Source organism: Ovis canadensis, chromosome 16 (assembly GCF_042477335.2).
Source record: "Ovis canadensis isolate MfBH-ARS-UI-01 breed Bighorn chromosome 16, ARS-UI_OviCan_v2, whole genome shotgun sequence".
In the NCBI taxonomy this organism is placed as follows: Eukaryota; Metazoa; Chordata; class Mammalia; order Artiodactyla; family Bovidae; genus Ovis; species Ovis canadensis.
Genome location: NC_091260.1, coordinates 49,961,364 through 49,980,507, shown reverse-complemented (window position 1 = coordinate 49,980,507; position 19,144 = coordinate 49,961,364). Strand labels below are relative to the sequence as shown.

Here is a 19,144-nt window from a genome sequence, read left to right as displayed (position 1 = left end):
CTATGGCAGACTTCCCTCTCCCAACCAGAATTTGATGAGTGCTCTTTGGTAACAAGTTTTCCAGCTGTTCTATCAGAATTCTGGCCAGACTTTCACAATTCATATTAGTGTGGGAAACAAAGAGTTCTATAATTAACTCATAGTCCCAGGATAGTGTTTTCCCCTTTTCTGGAGTGCTAGATCATCTTGTATGATGAGGGGTTTAGAGACACCCCACAAAGGGCTCAATAAAAGAGTATAATGTGTAACACTTCTTTACCTATACTATATTAAAACAAATAGTGCTTTACATATCCTGTGTAGTTGGTTCATCTCTGAAGACTCAGGTTCTCCTACAGTTTTTTGGTTTTACATGCTTGATGATTTCTAAGATCTGATCGTATATATCTTCTGCCTAGTAGTTAGTTAGGGACTTAAAGCTCTATCCATTTGTGCTTTGTTTATTTACATAAAAGATTTATGCTTATTATCTTTATGCCCATCTCAAACTATTGCCAAATGAAGAAGGGTAAAGTGGTCTGGGTCTGTGTGGATTCGATCGAGAGAGATGGCCTTAGGCAGTGCTTCCCAGGCTTTTTCACAGCCTGGTGCTCATAACAGAAGGTACTGTGTGATATTACAGACAGACCCACTCTGTGCTGGCGCTAACTTGCCTGAGGCTATAGCGCCCTAGCCCGTCTCAGCCCCCCAGGACTCCATATCTCGGCACACTTGGTCCATCCTGTGCCCACCAGTAGGGAGTTCTGTGAGAATTTTGGGGATGTGCCTGCAGTGAGTGCTTCTAGGTGGGTATTTGCCTTGACCCACCGCTGGCGTCACTCACCCTGGGGACTCTTAACTTCCCTCCACCTATTTGTTTCCTGCTCCTAGACTGTCATTAATCAAAATAATTATCAGATTTCTTCAGTCATTATTTGTGCTTTTTTTTTCTGCCTTTGTAAGTTCTTCTCAAATAGCAGACTGGAGCAAACTGCCATTTAGTGTTTTGAATTAGATGAAGAAGATTGTATTTAATTTTCTTACCCAAGAGACCTTCCATTTTCTCTGAGAACTTTTTCTCGTGATGAAATTCTTTAGGCAAATTTATTATCAGCTACAGATGTGATTCATTTTGTGCCAAGGACAATTACCAGTTTCCAGATTTTTACTGCTTTAACAGTTACCTTAATTTTAGAACAGAGTCTGTAAATAAACTGACTTTAATAAATGTATTTTCCATGAGTTTGATAGGACTTAATTTGATAATTAAATGCCAGTTTTCAAAAAGTTTTCACCAGGGCTTCCCTGGTGGCTCAGATGGTAAAGAATCTGCCTGCAGTGCAGGCGACCTGGGTTTGATCCCTGGGAAGATCCCCTGGAGAAGGAAATGGCAACCCACTCCAGTATTCTTGCCTAGAGAATTCCATGGACAGAGGAGGCTGGCTGCGGTCCATGGGGTCCCAAAGAGTCAGACAACTGAGCTAGTGACATTTTCACTTTCTTTTCAAAAAGCATAATCTGTGCATCTGTACCAGATATTTATGGCAGGTATAGAGCAATGCTTTTCCTTGTTTGCTTGTTTTCAACAATCCCTACATTTATAAAAGTGCCACAACATTTTCTTTTCACCATTGGGCTTCTATCTGGTTTATCAGAGAGAGAATTGTTTGGGGCAGGGAAGAAGGGAGATTAAGAAGATTTTCAGCGAAGAGTGACAATTGCTACCTGTCTGGCCCTCTGATGGAACTTCCTTAGAGTTGGAGGAATGTGGAGGGGAAAAAATGGATAGGCACGTGCTCACTTAGAAGAGCAGAGAAAATGTCTTTAATCATTTTTGTTTGAGGGGTATCTCCGTGAAGATCAGGTGGGTGAAAAAATAAATAAATAAATAAATAAATAAATAAAAATAAAAATAAAAAAAGATCAGGTGGGTGTTGAGGAGTCTTATTTATTGTAGACAAAGGTTTACTCAGCAGGTTTGCTTCCTGAACTTGAAAGGAGTGAAACTAAGCCCGATGGCCCAAGCATACTGCAAAATAATCCAAGTTTGGGAAAAGCAGGGCTTTAGGAGGACCAGACAAATAACCTGGAAAAGTTTAAAGTGTTCCTACTGACTCTTCTGCCTATCTGGTTCAGTATTTTAATGTGGAAAGCAGTTTTTCTTTCTCTGTGAAATAAAGCTTGGGTTTGTGTAAATCCAAAGAAAATGTTTCCACCAGTACCTTTCCATTTTCTTCTGCCGCCTTTTTCTTCGTTGTGGACGCACATCTCGATCTGTGTTCTTAAACTTGGGCATCAGCATATACATGGCCTTCCAGATGTATTGGGCAGTCCTGAGGGCGTGCACGACCATGAGACTGCCTCTACACACATGTGCAAAACTGTGTGAAAGTCCCCTTCACAGAAGTGTGTGAGGCTTTTACCTTTGAAAATTTTGGAAAATACTTCTCCCAAGGAATCTGTGAGTTAGCTTATCCATTCTTGTACTATATGACAAAAACCAAACATGAAAAAACCAGATGGAGTTTCTTTTACAGTGTGGGTCAGCAGCTGGGAAGGATCAGGAAAGGGTGTTTCATCATGATCATGTTTAAGATATAAAATTAGGAAGGGTGCTGGGCTTCTTTTAGCGTGTGAAGTTGAATAAGGGCGGTGTTTGGATATGTGCATTACTGACACCTAAGATGTTCTGCAGGCATTGATTTCTTTTATAGTAACATTTGTGAACTGGGCAGTAGCAGGCTTTTTCTTTTATGATTTTAGTAATCATCATCTGCTTTTTAGTATAAACTTGCTAGGACTTCTTCTGAGTTAGGTAGGTTTGGAGATTATTTAAAATCTGCAGCGTCTTTTCCTTCCCATCTTCTAAAACAGAGCTTTGCATGATTAGGAGGTATAAAGGAATGAGCATGGGAGTCGGGAAAACCTCCCTGAGCATCCCAGCTCCTCTGTGTACAAGTTTTCGGTGACCTTGAGAATGTTACCCTGCTTCCTACAAGCCTCAGTTTCTTCTTCTTGTGAAATCGAGGTGAGATCATTAGTTGTGTAGTGTTGTGAGGAGTCAGCTACTTTTATAACATAAAGTTGCAGATAGCCTGATAGTTCCTTTCCACCCGTGTCCTAAAATACAAATTCATTTCTCTCATTGATTTCTTCCTCTTCTTATTTGCTTCCATCACATCAAGTAAACCAAAAAACCACAGCAATAAATTATTTGGGGTTTTTATGGCGTTTTTACTTTTGCAGAGGGGTAATTCCAAAGTTCCTGTTTTGGAATCTTGACACTGCTTTTTGTACACAGAGTGTTTCTTCTTCTCTGCTCCACCCCCCTCTCTCTTCTTTGGCTTCTGCAGAGAAGAAAGCTCTCTATGTTGAGCTCTTTAAAGTCTGGTTACTGCCCTGTCATCTTGCTCACGATCTCTAGCACCAGTTACTCTCTGGCTGCTGCTAGAGCTGAGTACTTTGGAGGCAGACTACGGTTCCTCTGCACCGCCAAATTATCTAAAATGACAGTAGCTTTTGGTTCAAAAAGCTAAACTTAACTTTATGTTGGCACGGGGTTCAATTTAAGCAGCTCGGGGAAGCCAGTGGTGGTTCCACAATGCTTTAGTAAGATGAAGTGGATCAGGGTAAGAATAAAATCCTTTATCAACTTAATAAAGCAAATCATTATATTTAAAATATGCAGACTAACTTCAGAATCTAGTTCTTGGCAGTCCAGTGCTTTCTCTTTGGTTCGTGTAGATCTCCTGTCATGATGGTTCCCTCTGGTCCTTTAATTCAGATGTGTTCTCTGCCCTCCATTCGCTGTCTTACTCAGTAAATCTGTCTGTCTGAATGTGGCAAGCCCCCAGCCGCAGAAGTACCTCTTCAAGAACAGAGGATGGTGGATGAAGTGAATGCACTCTTTCTAAGTAGCTGTAGCTCATTTGTCTTAAGATAGCTCCTTGGGCTTCTAGCAGGCGCGTGTCCCATTGTTGTTATGTAAAACCCAGTATGTGTGTTTGACAAGTTAGCAGCGGGGCAGCTCTGCTTGCTCCCTAGCCTTGCTGCTGTCTCAGCGATTGTTTGGTTTGGCAGATGGCCAGCTCTCTGCTATAAGATGCATTTCCTTGACAGGACAAAGTGTGGAGCCGCATTAGCTGCAAAGTTTACAAAGGTTAGCTAAACACACACAATAAATATTAATAAACAAAAAAAAAGCCCACCCACCTTTGACTTTGAATTCTGTTTCTTCATTCCATGTTTTGGAATCCGGGTAGTATTTGATTAATAACCAGTCTTAGGGTAATTGAGCTTTAAGTATCTTTTGCCTAACTCAGACTGCTCCCAGCGCCCTCATTGGATGCTTGGTGGCTCACCACTGCAGTGGATGGTGCTCTGGAATGACTGTTTAGTTCGAGGGGGCTCACTTGCCTTCTCCTTCCTTCCGTGTAAAAAGGAGGGTGAACGAGCTTCTCCATGAGAGCTTGTGCTGCCCAGTCACATGCGTGTGAGGGTGCAGGAGGGAAAGACTGAGAGTGGGAATAGAGATGCAGTGCCCTGAGCTTGGACTCCCTGGAAAGCAGTCAGACGTTGGTCTGTTGGCCCAGCCATTGCCTCTCTCTAACATTTACACCCTCAGCGTAGACGGAGAGGGTAACAGTAACCTGCTGCCCCTGGAAACTGCCTGTTTGGCTGGTGTCTTGGAATTTATCAGGCCTATGTTGTGGATCTTTTCCAATTCTGTACCCTGCTCGCTTGACAACATGTTTGAGAACCAGTAATCTTAGACTGCTTAGCCAGACCTCTAGAGAACCAAGGAAGGAAAATAACTTTAGTACTATGTCCTTAAAATTGTCCTGAGGCCAATTATGGCAGCTGAGATTTCTAAAGACCCTTGAGAGCCCTTCTCACTGTCTTCTCTTGCCCCTCTGGCTCTTGTTCATCCCTCTTTTCTGGCCCACACTGCGGGGGGAACTAACCCTCTGTGTTTGTATGATACTTGAGTGTAATAAAAATCTGGAGGAATCAACTTATTTCCATAGGCAGTAATGATTTTAACTTGAAAATTGTCTGTCTCCAACCCCACCTAGCAAAGCAATCTATTTAGGTTGGATGAGTTGTAACTTTTAATTCATTCCTGCAGCAAATATTTATTATCAGACGCTAATCTAGGCACTTGAGATCCTTGGCCACACAAAACAGACCAAAAGCAGCCTGTATAGAACATGTATTCTAGTAGGGGAGGCAGACAGGAAGCGTGTGTGCGTGTGTGTTTAGTCTCTTCAGTGTGTCCGCCCCCGCGCGACCCCACGGACCATAGCCTGCCAGGCTGCTCTTATCTGTGGGGTTCTGCAGGCAAGAATGCTGGAGTGGGTTGCTGTGCCCTCGTTCAGGGGATCTTCCCGACCAAGGGATCAAACCCACATCTCTTGGGTCTCCTGCATTGGCAGGAGGTCCTTTACCACTAGTGCCACCTGGGAAGCCCAGACAATAAGCATAATGAACAGTAAGTTATATATTATGTTAGACGCACGATTAACAGTAAGTTGTATATTATGTTAAAAAGGTGACACATGCTATGAAAACGAGGAAAATCAGGGGAGTTGTGTGGTGCAGTTTCAAATAGGGTGGTCTGAATAGTGATGAGTTAAGCCAAGACTTGAAGGAGATGAGTATTGGCTTGGATGAGCTTATTCTAGCTTTGATGTGAAGTTGTTTGTGACTCTTCAAGTTTCCACATACCTGACCTTGATCGTCTAGAGATTTCCAGTAGTCTAGGCCTGGTTCTCACATTAGTCTTAGCGACGGAGCACCTTGTAGTCAGGCTGTGCTTTGCAGACCATGAACTACTGATAAACTTAATTCCATCTTACCAACAAGGCAGTTTTGTTGGGAGAAAAGTGTAACTTTTTCTACACATGCACTGTAAAGTAAGTTTCATGAGCACATGCACGAAGGTGACAGTAACCTTACCCCCTAGTCGTTAAACTTTAATTTACTGCTTTCACATTTTACTGAAAATATATGATTTACTATTTTCAAGTTTTCCTATTAATATTCACTCACCATTGTATATGTTTTATCATCTTTTAGCACTTGCTAGTAGACATTGAGTAGCAGATACTATAGGTTTAAAAAAAATTGTGGGATGAAAACTTAAAATTGTACAAACCTTCCTGTTTACCTTAATTTTCCCCCTGATGGTAGGATAAACACAGCTACTCTGGTTTGATTTTTTCAATAGAACATCTCAACCCTGCTCAGCCGTGCTAGAACCGCTATTCTGGAATATTGTCAGACATGAATTAGAAGCTCTGCAGACACTTTCACATTTCTTACATTTCTCTGTTAGTTTCTCAGAATCTCAGAGTGGGCTTTGTAGCCATTTAACTACATGCATTTTTTTTTTAAACCAGTCAAGTGGAAGCCAGAATTTCTATCAAAAGGGATTGCAGAAATTACCAGATATTCTATCTTAACAAAAGAACTAGATGGTTGGGGAGAAGAAGCCAAAAAAAATTCAGCCCAAGGTAGATTTAGAAGACAGAAATTCCATGATTTACATTTTAATATTAGAACGTAACATGGCAATATCTAATTGTACCCTTTCATATTAGTCCTTGTACGTTGCTTGGCACGTGAGAGATTCCTAATAATCACTGAATTAATGTTTCCACTCATTTCTTGTTCTATCACAGTGAGATCTGCAGAACCCACCGTGGTATTTCTGCCTACCAACCTTAGCCTCCTTCCCCGCCACCCCTTAATTCTATCCCTGCCATCTCTTCCACCTCTGCCCTCTCATTTCAGCAACAATTAAAAACAGGTTGTAGTTCTCACTGGGAACTTGCAGTTCTTTCTGACCCCAGAACAACAGTTATTTTCCTCACCAGTAATGATTCACAGGAGCATAGCTTCTTCCAGTGAAGCTTCTCCTAACCTGCTTTTCATTCAGATTAACACCACATCTTTATATTCCGTATCTCTGTTTTACTTCTGCTATTGTCCTGCTGGTTAATCTCACAGATAGGGAGATATTATTCATAGTTCACAAATGTGTGTTGTTCCTGAGAAAGCTTTATGAGATTTGGATCTTTGTAAACTAAAAATAGTAACCACCTGGCCTCAATATGCTATCCAGAGGGGCATACTGTGTGCATAAAAGCATGAATCGCTGAGATCTAAATCTGCTTCACTGGTAAAATGAACCACATTATGTGGGTTCAGCATTCCAAGATGCCAGCCTCACATGACAGCAGAGCTGGGAAGCCCAGCTTCGTGGTTTTGATGCTGTCCGAAAAGGAGAGGAGAGAAGGCAGGAAGGGGGCAGCTTTTTTATAGAGTGTCGCAGAGATAATATGTGATAGATCAGAACTCAGTGGTTTGGAAGAAAATGCCCTAAAAGCTACAAGTCATCATCAGGGTGACATTCAGTTTGGTAAACTAGCCATCCAAGTACCAGCAGAGTCTTCTTTCCCTTTATTTGTGCCGCATTTAGACGATTCCCATGCCTTTTCCTTTCTAGAGCGTTGTCCGCTGCCTGTGGCACCCAAAGCTGAACCAGATCATGGTGGGGACTGGAAACGGGCTGGCCAAAGTCTACTATGACCCCAGCAAGAGTCAGAGGTATTTCATAAGTGTTGCCGGTTTGAGATGGATGACAACAACTGGGGGGAGGGCTTTTTTTTCACCCCTGCTTTTATTTATTTCCCTCTTTGATGGGGATCCACCCTTTTAGAAAATGCAGCTGGCCCAGAGTAAAGCCTCAAACTCCTCATATTGTGCTTTAAAGTGGATTTAGATAGCTCCTTGATCCATACAGAATTCAAAGTGAAAGTTTCCTGGGGATTTGCAGTTCTTTAGCTGAAATGTTGAGTGCAAGGAGGGGAAAGGCCTGCCCACTCTGCATACCATCCTGGACAGTGTCATTAACAGTGATGCATGTAAGGGATTAGCAGAGCAGGGAACGAACCACTCACAGGAAATGGAACCGGCTTGTCTGTTTTGTTCCCTTTCTGTTTGGGCTTTTCTCAGGTACCGTTTGGACATTTGGCAGAGTTGTACTCTGCCAGCAGAGGAGGACACCACAGACAGTGTCCCCTTCTACCCCACATCTGCCCAATTGCCAAATTTAAGCATACCAGTGTGTTTCAAGGACCTAGAAAACTCACTGGAGGCTCAGTCAGTACCTCAGTTATTTCTCTTTTCCTTGGGCACAAAGGTAAATGTGTCACCATCCAAAAGAGATGGTCTGTTTCTCTCTATGAAGATACAGTAAGTGATTAGCTAGCTGTTTCTTTAGAATATCTATTACAAAATTCCATATGCTAAATATACTGGGGTCCCCCCATAAACCTGTTGTGGGGTCCCACATTCTTCTAGGGGGAAAGGAAGCCTGTCCTCTATTAGTGAGTATTTATTGACTATAGTTTGGCTCTGCATAGAAGCAGACAGTCCTGTTTCCTTCAGAATTTTCTGGAATTGGAACCTTTGCCCTATAAAATAAAATTATATATTGTGGTCTTTAAGAACAAATAGGATTTTGTTTGTTATTTAATAAAGAAATTAAAAATACTAATGTAAGGATGAAAGGAAGGGGTCCATTTTACTTGAGAAAATGATGAACCCCATTTGATAGCACCCTTTATAAGGCACTATCTTTGGACTCTTTTAAAAAATTTACTTACTTGTATTTGTCTCTCCTAAAAGGGATACTTATTGTTGCTAAGGAGAGTGAAACATTCTAAGCACACTTTTGGTTAATCCCACACATTCTTGGGCTGTAGCCCCTTGGCAATCCTGCCAAGCTGACTTGGATCCAGACACTTGTACTCTTGTGTTTGAGATGTGGACAAATGCCACTTGGGCTGTAGACCACCCAGGTTGCTTTCATCTGAGCCATAAACTAAAATTTGAACCCTGTGACCTTTAGGGTGAAAAGGTTGATTAATGTTAATATCTCTTTAAGATCTTAATTTTAGGTTATTTCTATAGATTTTTTAAACTAGCCTTTTGTTTTCCAGTTACCTTTCTAACCCTCTCACACAGTAGTAACCACTGATGCAAAGACTTGCCTTCCATATGTTTAATCTCTTATCACCAAGGGCTCCATCTGTTGCCAGTCCTTAGAAAGTCAAGGACTTGGTGAGTTGGTGTGTACAGTGTGTTCCTGAAAAGTGTCTAATGCTTTTGACATTGACTTTCTGTTTCTAAGACCAAATAAAGGAAATAATTTGCTTTAACTCCTCTCAGGGGAGCGAAATTATGTGTAGTTAAAACCCAGCGGAAGGCGAAGCAAGCAGAGACTCTAACCCAGGACTACATCATCACCCGTAAGTTGTTAGCATGGTCTCTCTGTCACGCATCTGTCTTCTGTTCTAGTGTGCTGTTGATCTCATGGCTTTAGAGACAGAAAAAGCCCTCCAAGTTCAGGCATATATTAAAAAATACCCTATTCACGTGTTTAGGATGGGGAGTCATGTAATCGCAAACTCCTTCAGCTTCTGTGACTCATCACAGAGACAGGGTTACTTCATGTAACTTTCAACTCCAAAAGGAAGAGCCTAAATTCTGTGACCCTGTGACAGATTGATCCAGAGACCTTCAGATGTAAAATGAACTATCTGAGGTACAATCAGAAATCTTATCAGGACAGGGCAGCGTCTCTCAGCTTTGTCACACAGCTTTGTTAATCTGATAGACTTTTGTTTCCCAGAGTCACAGTCTCAGACCTGCCAAGGGTAGCGGCTAGAAAGATCTCAGATGCAATAGCAATTGCTGTTAGCAGGTGTCCCTGTGGACTTTCTCAGTGGCTCAGTCTCAAGCCCAGGGGGCGTTGCACTGCTGGGTTTTCTCCCTGGTGGTGGGTCTTGTATAAAACCAAGTCCCTTGGAGCTGGTGATGAGTAAAAAGATCCCATAGCATTTTTTTTGCAAGAATAGAAGTGTTAAAGTCAGTGTCAGAAGCAGTCTAGCTCATGTAATTACACATGGCCTACTTAAATTCCTGCAGTCATTTGAAGTGAAAAGCTATTTTTCCCTCTCCTAAAAATACTGTTGTGTCATATTGCCCAACAGAGTGATGGGTGGCTGTGTTTCTCAGCTCCCCTAACTCAAGGCAGGCATATTTACTGGTGAGTAATATGGTCCTGGCCCAGGCTGGCAGTGTGCATTGAGGATGGCAGGTATTAGAAGTGTTTTTCAGGTGTTATAGCTATTTCTGTCATTCACATTATAAATTTCCTTTAAACCCTTATTATTATTTTAATTCTCCCCCAGTTTTCTCTTTTAAAGAAGTTTTAATTTGCACATAAACATTCAAAGACATTATTCTGGTACTTTTTGTGGTCATAAATAGATATTTAATTCTTTCCCCAGTAGCCTTCCCCTCTCCACCAGAATATGACACTGTTTCCCTCATAAATTTGTATTTTCTTTTATATTCTGAAACTTAATTCTGACATTGAATGAACAACCAAGAGCAACTGGACAGATGTTACTCTCTGATTTTTATTTTTTTGTCGACCACATTGAAAAAGGAATAAGTCCCTGTTAAGTCACCACGTCAGGAGATTCAGTCACCTCTGTGCATTCAGGACAGCCTCTCTCCCAGTTTATCTGGGATAAGTGTCCCTCCCTTCTGGTTGTTCAGTGTTGTCAACCATTCCTGAGAGGTGGTCACATTTCAGAAATGTGTGAAGTGATTCCAGTGTTTATGAGGCCTCTGAGGAGACCGAGGCTGACAGCAAGCTGTTGGCATTATTCACGTTTGGGTCCTGTAAGAAAAAAAGTAAGAGGCAGTCCCATTATGTGTTTCTTGTCAAAACCACAGAAGTTAAGTTTAACTGCTGCCCATGGTCTGGTACATGGGGAGCCTCATCAGTGTTTCCGTGACGGTATTTGACAGTATTTCCTAAGCACCATTAGTTGCCAGGAGAGGTGAACAGTGTGTCTGGTCTCAAATGAAATTGGCTAATTGGTTGCAGTAAGACTGTCTTTTATTATTAGATGAAGGCCGTCATTACGACTTCCATTTCATCTACATTTAGTCATGCTCTAGCTATGTTTTTGGATGGAAGGGTTATTATCATAATGAAATTTTTCAACTGTGACTTCTCCTAGCTCATGCCTTGCCTATGTTCCGCGAACCTCGCCAACGGAGTACGAGGAAACAGCTGGAGAAGGACAGACTGGATCCCCTGAAGTCTCACAAACCCGAACCTCCTGTTGCAGGCCCAGGTGACTGATCTAGCTAGTGACCCACAGAGGGGGTCATTGAGGGCCAGGGTGGGGTAATCGAGACAGAACTTGGAAGATCTTTTGGGCCTGGATACCCGTCTTCAGAGATTTTTACTAAATAGGATTTTTCAAACACCTTCTTTTAGCCTCAGAACTTTTTGCTTGAAGAACTGATGCAGAAGCCCATAAAACTGATGCAAACGGAGCTGCTGTGCTGAAGCAGAGAGAAAGCCCAGAGCCCTTTCTTCTTGGTCTCCAAGTCCTTTAGGTGACCTCACTGGAGCTCTGGGGCTCCTTGGAACTCAGTGTTTAAGTCACTGCTCACCATACTGGCTTAAAATTCAACACTGAATACTTTGGCCGAAATTTAGGCTGGATTAGAGTTCACAAAAGGCAGAAAGAGGCCATCATTTAGTTCTGCGTTGTTAAAAGAGAGCTGCCCATCTCCCTAGAAGATGAATAAAAATCCTTAGAGTTTCTGAGAAAGTAAGGCCAGAAGAAAGCAAGGCAGCGTCGGCCATCATACAGCCGCACCTTTACTAGAATCTCGTTCTCTGTTATCAGCTGCACAGTCTCCATTTGTTCCAGGTTCATAAGCTTATATCAGTTATGACTTGTTTATTCATCTGAACCTGACCTCTGGACCTCTGTGTCTTTGGCCTGCCCCTTTAGCATTGAAAAAAATCTCCTATACCAGTCTCAGTTTTTTCCCCATTTTCTCTGCCATCGTCCTCTAATCAGAATTCCTGTATAATATTCTTGCCTGGATTATTAAAAAGCCCTTGTAACTAGGTACTGTCTCAGCTCTCTCTCCTCACTGCTACCTGCATTTGTCTTACAGCTTTTATTCCCAATTCCTGTAGTTTTCATATTGCTGCTGCCCCCACATCTTCAGAAGCTGTGCACTGTCCAGTTGCGTGCCCAGAGATTCAGTTCTCTACAGTCTGACTCTCAGCCGTGTTTGAGCTTTACACCTCACCTCTCTCCTGCTCCAATCTTCTGATATGACTGTTGGTTCATTCCTGTCCCCAAATGCCCTTTGAACTTCCCTCTTTCTGTACTTTTGTATTTGAACTATTCCGTTCATTGAAAATAACCTTCTCTGTCTTCTGACTTCTCCCAAATTGGATGTATTTCTTCCTATAGATCCCCTTCCTGCATCAGCCTGAAGAGTTCTTTTCTTCTTCTAAGTGCTACTGATATAAAGTCACTGGCCATACACATTCTCTGGCAATTATTTCCTGCCTGATGAAATTACTCTTTTAGTGCTACTTGACTTTTCATGTGGTGTTTTGTCTTTTTTTCTCTTTTTAACCTCCTTGAAAAGTCATATGTCTTTTGAGTACTGGGAACCAGGCTAGCAGTTGAGGGTTCAGTGGGGAACAAATTCCTGCCCAGGTGAAGCTTCCTGTCAAGAGCCATTACATATAGTAAAATAATGTCAATCAGTCTATTCATCTTACTTGTTTTCTTTCCTACAAGGTCCTTGGAAGATGGCAAGCCCTAAGATATTCTTGTTTAAAACTAAAATAGCATCTAATGATTGTTGGTTATTTTTATTAATTGAATTTCATGTATTCATGCCTGAAGAATTTTTTAAGGCATATACATGGCAAACTGTTTGTATTTCTTCCTACATTGCTGTCATTGTGTAAAATAGGCAACTAAAGCATAATAAAAACATGTTTGTATTTTAAAATATTATGGGGAAGTTGAGCTTTGGTGATGTTCCACTTTGGTTGTGATTACCTTAAATGAAAGCAGAAAGGACGATACTCAAGTACTCTTAAGTGTGCTTCAAACCAAAGTCTGTAGAAGCCTCAGAATGCTTAAAACCTTGATTCTTCACGGAATGTCAAAAATCAGGTCAATCTGAATCCCTGACCCTACGCTGTCATTCATTTAACCTGTAGCCTGGGAGCCAGCAGTGAAGGATTTTCAACCTTGTCAGATAAGCCCAGACTGTATGCTCACTCTGTTCCTGACTTGTTTTCTTCCCTTTGGAACAGGTCGTGGTGGCCGGGTTGGAACCCATGGAGGCACTCTGTCTTCATACATTGTGAAGAACATTGCTTTGGACAAAACTGATGACAGCAATCCCCGGGAAGCCATTTTGCGGCATGCCAAGGCGGCTGAGGACAACCCATACTGGGTTTCTCCAGCATACTCCAAGTAAGGAACCAGCCTTTTAAAATAGAACATTTTTTATGTTAACAAATTGGGTAGAACATAGCTTTGCGGTTCTAACCTCTCCCTTTCTCTTTTATTCTTAAGCATGAGAAATAGGCCAGGTACTAATGGTCCAGAAACATAGGCATTTGTTTATATCTGAGGACTCTAAAATTCTAAATTTTTAAACTAGGCCACTTCCATCAGAGTTATACCAGTATTCTTGTCTGGAAAATTCCTTGGACAGAGGAGCCTAGCAGACTCCAGTCTACGAGGTCACAAGAGTCAGACATGACTGAGCACTCACACAAACCCATTATGGGGGTTCCCTGGTGGCTCAATGGTATAGAATCCACCTGCCACTGCAGGAGACGTGGGTTTGATCCTTGGTGGGGATGATCGCCTGGAGGAGGAAATGGCAACCCACTCCAGTATTCTTGCCTGGGAAATCCCAAGGACGGAAGAGCCTAGTGGGCTACAGCCCATGGGGTTGCAAGAGAGTCAGACACGACTTAGCGACTAAAACAACAACAAAACAACAAACCAGTTATGTGAAACTCATTCTACCTGTGATTTAAAAAAAAAGGAAGAAAGAAAAAGAAAATCACTGCCTATACACGTTATCTTAGTTGTGAAAGTTGCTCTGTCATGTCCGACTCTTTGCCACCCCATGTATATACAGTCCATGAAGTTCTCCAGGCCAGAATACTGGAGTGGGTAGCCATTCCCTTCTCCAGGAAATCTTCCCAACCCAGGAATTGAATCTAGATCTCCTGCATTGTGGGTGGGTTCTTTACCGGCTTAGCCACCAGGGGAGCCCAAGAATACTGGAGTGGGTAGCTTATCCCTTCTCCAGGGGATCTTCCCGACCTAGGAATCAAACCAGGGTCTCTTGCATTGCAGGCAGATTCTTTATCAGCTGAGCTATAGTTAGGGTTAAAAACAGGAGAAGGAAATAGCAACCCACTGCAGTATTCTTGCTGGGGAAATCCCACTGACAGAGGAGCCTGGCATGCTGCAGTCCCTGGGATTGTAAAGAGTAGGACACAACTTAGTGACTGAACAACCAAAAGCAAATGAAGAGGAACAGTTTGTAGGATCCATTATTGAGGATTAACTTTTATTTGTGGAGCTGGTTTGTAAGTAATACTTAACACAGGCAGAGTAGAGCCTGCCAGTTCAGATTCCCTCAGTTAGCTTAACATGGGTGAAGCTATGGTTAGACTAGTGGTTAGACTTACAGAAAAATCATAAAAACTGTACAGAGAGTTGTTATATACTTTTCACTCAACCTGCCCTGATGGTCAACACTTTACATGACCATAATACATATGGTAGATTTAGTCCTAATATTTTAAGGAATCTCCATAAATAGTCTTTTGAGCTTTGCTTTTTTTTTTTTTTTTTTTTTCACTTAACAATATGACCTGGAAATCACTGTCCATCAGTTCATAGAGTTCATTCTCATTCTTTTTCACATTCTTTTTCACAGCTGCATAGTGATCCACTATGTGGCTATACAGTGATTTATTCCACTGCTCTCCTGTGTGCCTGTTTAGATTGTTCCCAGTATTTTGCAATTACTAACATGGTGAACTCTGGGAGTTGGTCAGGGAGGCCTGGCGTGCTGTGATTCATGGGGTCGCAGAGTCGGACACGACTGAGCGGCTGAACTGAATTGAACTGAACATAGTGAATAAATTTGTGTATGTGTATTTTTGTGTTGTTAGAAGTAAATCAGCTTTTTTTTGTTGATGTTTTTATGTATTTCTAAAGTTTTCTCTTCGATTATGAGGAAGCTGATATTTATATGCTGGAAAAAATCCTTTATAAACCAACTCAACTTATGTGTTATACTGATATTGAGCCCCTATATGCGGATCATTATGATCTATGGATACTTTGCCTAAAAGTAAAACACACTGTCTTAGCTTGGGTTCCTTAGAAGCAGACCTTGAGAAAAAGACCCCTGTGAAGATGACTGAAGCCAAGAAAGAGTACAACATTAAACAGAGTTCCAAGAAGGGTCATTTTCCTTAGTATCCCACAGGGTGACCCTGGTGACCCTGGTCAGGGTCACAAGAACTGGAGTGCTTCACTCCAGCATCCGTTAGTCATTGGTGATGGCTGGAGGTGAAACTGGGGGAGACACTTAAGGTACTTCCAACTCTCTGGGGCTCCAACAACCTAGGGACAGTCCTCTGACAAAGAGATGGATGCTACTGCTGTGAGTGAAAGCACCCTGCAGAAAAATGATAAAGCGATTTGAGGGCCCCTAGTGGGGAGCATCATATCCTCTACTCTGTGTGTTGTAGCAGAGCAGACTTTATTGTATGACATCAGTGGTGGATGTTCACAACATGTATGAATAACCAGACAACACAGATGGAACGTCTCTGAACGGTTAGTTGGATAATATCACAACAGCTAAGAGGGTCATATCAAGGCTGGCCAGCTAAATAGTTTGCATTTAGCCTTCATTTGTATCAAATCTGTGTGCTATAAACTAATATGTGTCAACACATCCTTGGCACTCAGATATGCTTGTGGGCTTATGGATTATGCCTCTGTTGACACTTCTGTTTCTAATGGAATAGTTATTGTCTATTACCATTAGGGATTTCTTATACTTCAAAAATTTGTTTAGAAGCATACCAAAAATTATCTGAGGAAAGAAGAGTAAACAGAGCCATAGTTTAAAATTTGCCAAACATAGTTAAGTATCATTTTGATAGTGAACTGCTCCAAACATATGTACATACGTTTGTACACAGAATAGATTGTTGCAGTGTCTCCACAAATATTGAAAAAATGTCATTTGCTGATTAATGATTGATATTAGCAGCATGAGCTTCCCAGGTGGTGCTAGTGGTAAAACACCCACATGGCCAGTGCAGAAGACGTAAAAGTTGTGGGCTTGATCCCTGGGTTGGGAAGATCCCCTGGAGGAGGGCATGGCAACCCACTCCAGGTTCTTGCCTGGAGAATCCCATGGACCGAGCCTGGTGGTCTACAGCCTGTAGGTTGGACATAACTGAAGTGACTTAGCACGCATGCATATGTTAAAATCTTCTCTTTTTTCCCTGTGAGCTTTCTGTTTATGTCTTTTGCCCTTTTGTCTATTGGTCTTTATATTAAGGAGCTTAACCCTTTGTGTGTCATGTAATCCAAGTATTTCTGCTAGTCAGTTGCCTTTATTTCTACTTTGTTTATGACATTCTTCCCCCAAGTGAAAAAATTGATTAAATGTGGTCAGACTTAGAGGGGTTTGTTGTTGCTGTTGTTTAGTCGCTAAGTCATGCCTGACTTTTTGGCGACCCCCATGGATTGTAGCCCACCAGGCTCCTCTGTCCATGGGATTTCTCAGGCAAGAATATTGGATTGGGTTGCCGTTTTCTCCAGGGGATCTTCCCAACCCAGGAATCAAACCCAGGTCTCCTGCATTGGCAGGCGGATTCTTTACTACTGAGTCACCTGGGAAGCCCCTGAAAAATTATATCACACACAAATAATTTCCAACATTTGTACCTGCTATTTCTTTATCGTATCTAATTGTACTGACTATTACTGCCAGAACAGTATTAAATAATAAAAGCAATAGTGCACATCCTTTTCTTAAAACATGTGTAATCACCCTTTTTGTAGATGAAAAAATGTCAAATATTGGCAATTTCATATTGTTCAATTTAATGGTATCTCTCCATAAAGCATGACAACTTTTGAAAACATCCACATGCAAGATGTTAGAGAAGATTCAACAAAGATTTATGGAACACCTACAATGTGTCAGATATTGTTCTAAGTTGTGGTTTATGGAGCTTATATTCTGGTAGACAGAGACAGACAATAAATAAATCCATAAATGTTAGATGGTAGGAAGTGCAATGAAGAAAGATGAAATAGGGATAAAGGGGCATAGAGTAATCGGGGAGAGAGAGGGGCACTATTTTCAGATACAACAATCAAGATAGAACCTCTGCTAAAGTGGTCTTGGACTTGAGTGGAATGAGGGAATGAGCCCTGCAGGTATCCTAGGTGAAGAAAACACTGTGTGGAGACGAGAGGCATGTTGCTCTGAAATAGATGCTGAGTTTTATTGAATTCCTTTGTCATGTCTCTATGAATTTCTGCTTGTTGTGTTTTTGTTTGGGTGGGAGGTTTTTCTGGCCACACTGTGTGGTTTATGGGATCTTAGTTCCCCAACCAGAAGACCAGAGATGGAACCCTTGACCTCTGCAGTGGAAGCTCAGAGTCCTAACCACAGGACTACCAGGGGGTTCCCTGTGTACTTCTACTTTGATCAATGAATATGATTAATCATATTCCAAAACTCCTAATAGTGAATCATCCTAGCATCTCTGATACGACCCTCACATGCTTGTGGTTTGCTCTTTGTCAGGTGTTAGGCTGCCTTCATAAAAACTTCATGTGCTTTCCTTTTCTGGATATACTCTTGAACTGCCTTGTGTACCATTAAATCTATTTGTAAAAATCGGAGAGATGGTGAAACTGTTCAAGTCGGGTGCTTTTGTGGAGGAGTGAGTGAGTAGTAATTCCTTAATCTTTCTCATGCTTGTCTATCCCCTCATGGGAAGTAGACTCTTTGGATTTTCTGACTTTTCTGACTCTGCTTGGTAATTAATATTTTCTTGGAAAAAAATTCGTCCACATTTTCAGCTTTCTTTAAATAGAGTTAATTGAAGCAGAAATTGATTTTGTTCATTGGTTACTCTTACCCAATGGCATTTTCCTGCATCATAGGGTGGTTTAGTATTATTTACAATTGAATAATAATGTTAGCCTCATAGCAGTTCTGCAAAATGGGTTGAATAGATACTGTCATATCCTTACCTTACATGTGAGGAAACTAACAATTTACAATTGAAACTAGAATTATACTTCATTTCTCTTAATCCCTTGTAGGGCTTCCTTTGTAGCTCAGTTGATAGAGAATCTGCCTGCAATGCGGGAGACCTGGGTTTGATCCCTGGGTTGGGATGATCCTCTGGAGAAGGGAAAGGCTTCCCACTCCAGTATTCTGGCCTGAAGAATTCCATGGACATGTGTAGTCCACAGGATCACAAAGAGTCGGACACAACTGAGTGACTTTCACTTTCCCTTTCTCTCGATCCCTAATTTAATGAGCTCTTCAGAGGTCTGTGGTCTCTCTCAATATACACCTTCCTGATGCTACGTTTTGCTCCCATCTCTTTCCTTCCATTCAGCTTTGTCACTTCACGTTGATTGCATCCTGAGCTCATGGCGCTGTCTGTGGCGTCTGATTTGTTAGCCTGAATTGCAGTGCAATTTCTCCTGTGGTCACCTGCTAGAGTATACTATTTTACTGCCAAAGAGTAGAGTGTTTGAAGGGAAGCTAATATTTAAAGGGTCTTTTCGTAAAGGTCACCGTAATTGAGAACGTGTGTCTGATTGTTCTTCTTCACTGCAGTTGATCCGTGTCAGTGATGGAGTGATGAAGTGAAAATTTACTGTGTCTTGCATTATCCCAGAAAAACACAATTATTGACAGATATTACACAAATCTGCCTGCTTGCCGATGACACATACTCCCCTTTTCTCCCCAGTGATAAGAACAAAGAGCCTTAGAACCCTTTACCTTTATTTTTGAGTACTGAAGTTTCATTCCTGGCACTCGCAATCTAATAGCCCTGAAAATTTTAAAACACAGCAGGATCACAGAGGACTCTGGTTTAGCTACACATGGGCAGATTCAATTACAGTTTCTTGTCAAAAGATGTTGCTGTAGGGAGGGG

The 19,144-nt window shown here is 41.7% G+C and overlaps 1 protein-coding gene across 5 annotated transcripts in view; it reads left to right on the top strand.

Moving 5' to 3' along the window:
- WDR70 (WD repeat domain 70) overlaps window positions 1-19,144 on the top strand; it is a 280,993-nt gene that overhangs the window by 251,643 nt on the left and 10,206 nt on the right. For all 5 annotated transcript variants that reach the window (XM_069555882.1, XM_069555881.1, XM_069555880.1 and 2 more), the window contains 4 exons: window positions 7,490-7,590; window positions 9,217-9,296; window positions 11,085-11,201; window positions 13,211-13,373. In XM_069555882.1, coding sequence (XP_069411983.1) covers window positions 7,490-7,590; window positions 9,217-9,296; window positions 11,085-11,201; window positions 13,211-13,373 — 461 coding nt within the window. The remainder of the gene's footprint in view (window positions 1-7,489; window positions 7,591-9,216; window positions 9,297-11,084; window positions 11,202-13,210; window positions 13,374-19,144) is intronic.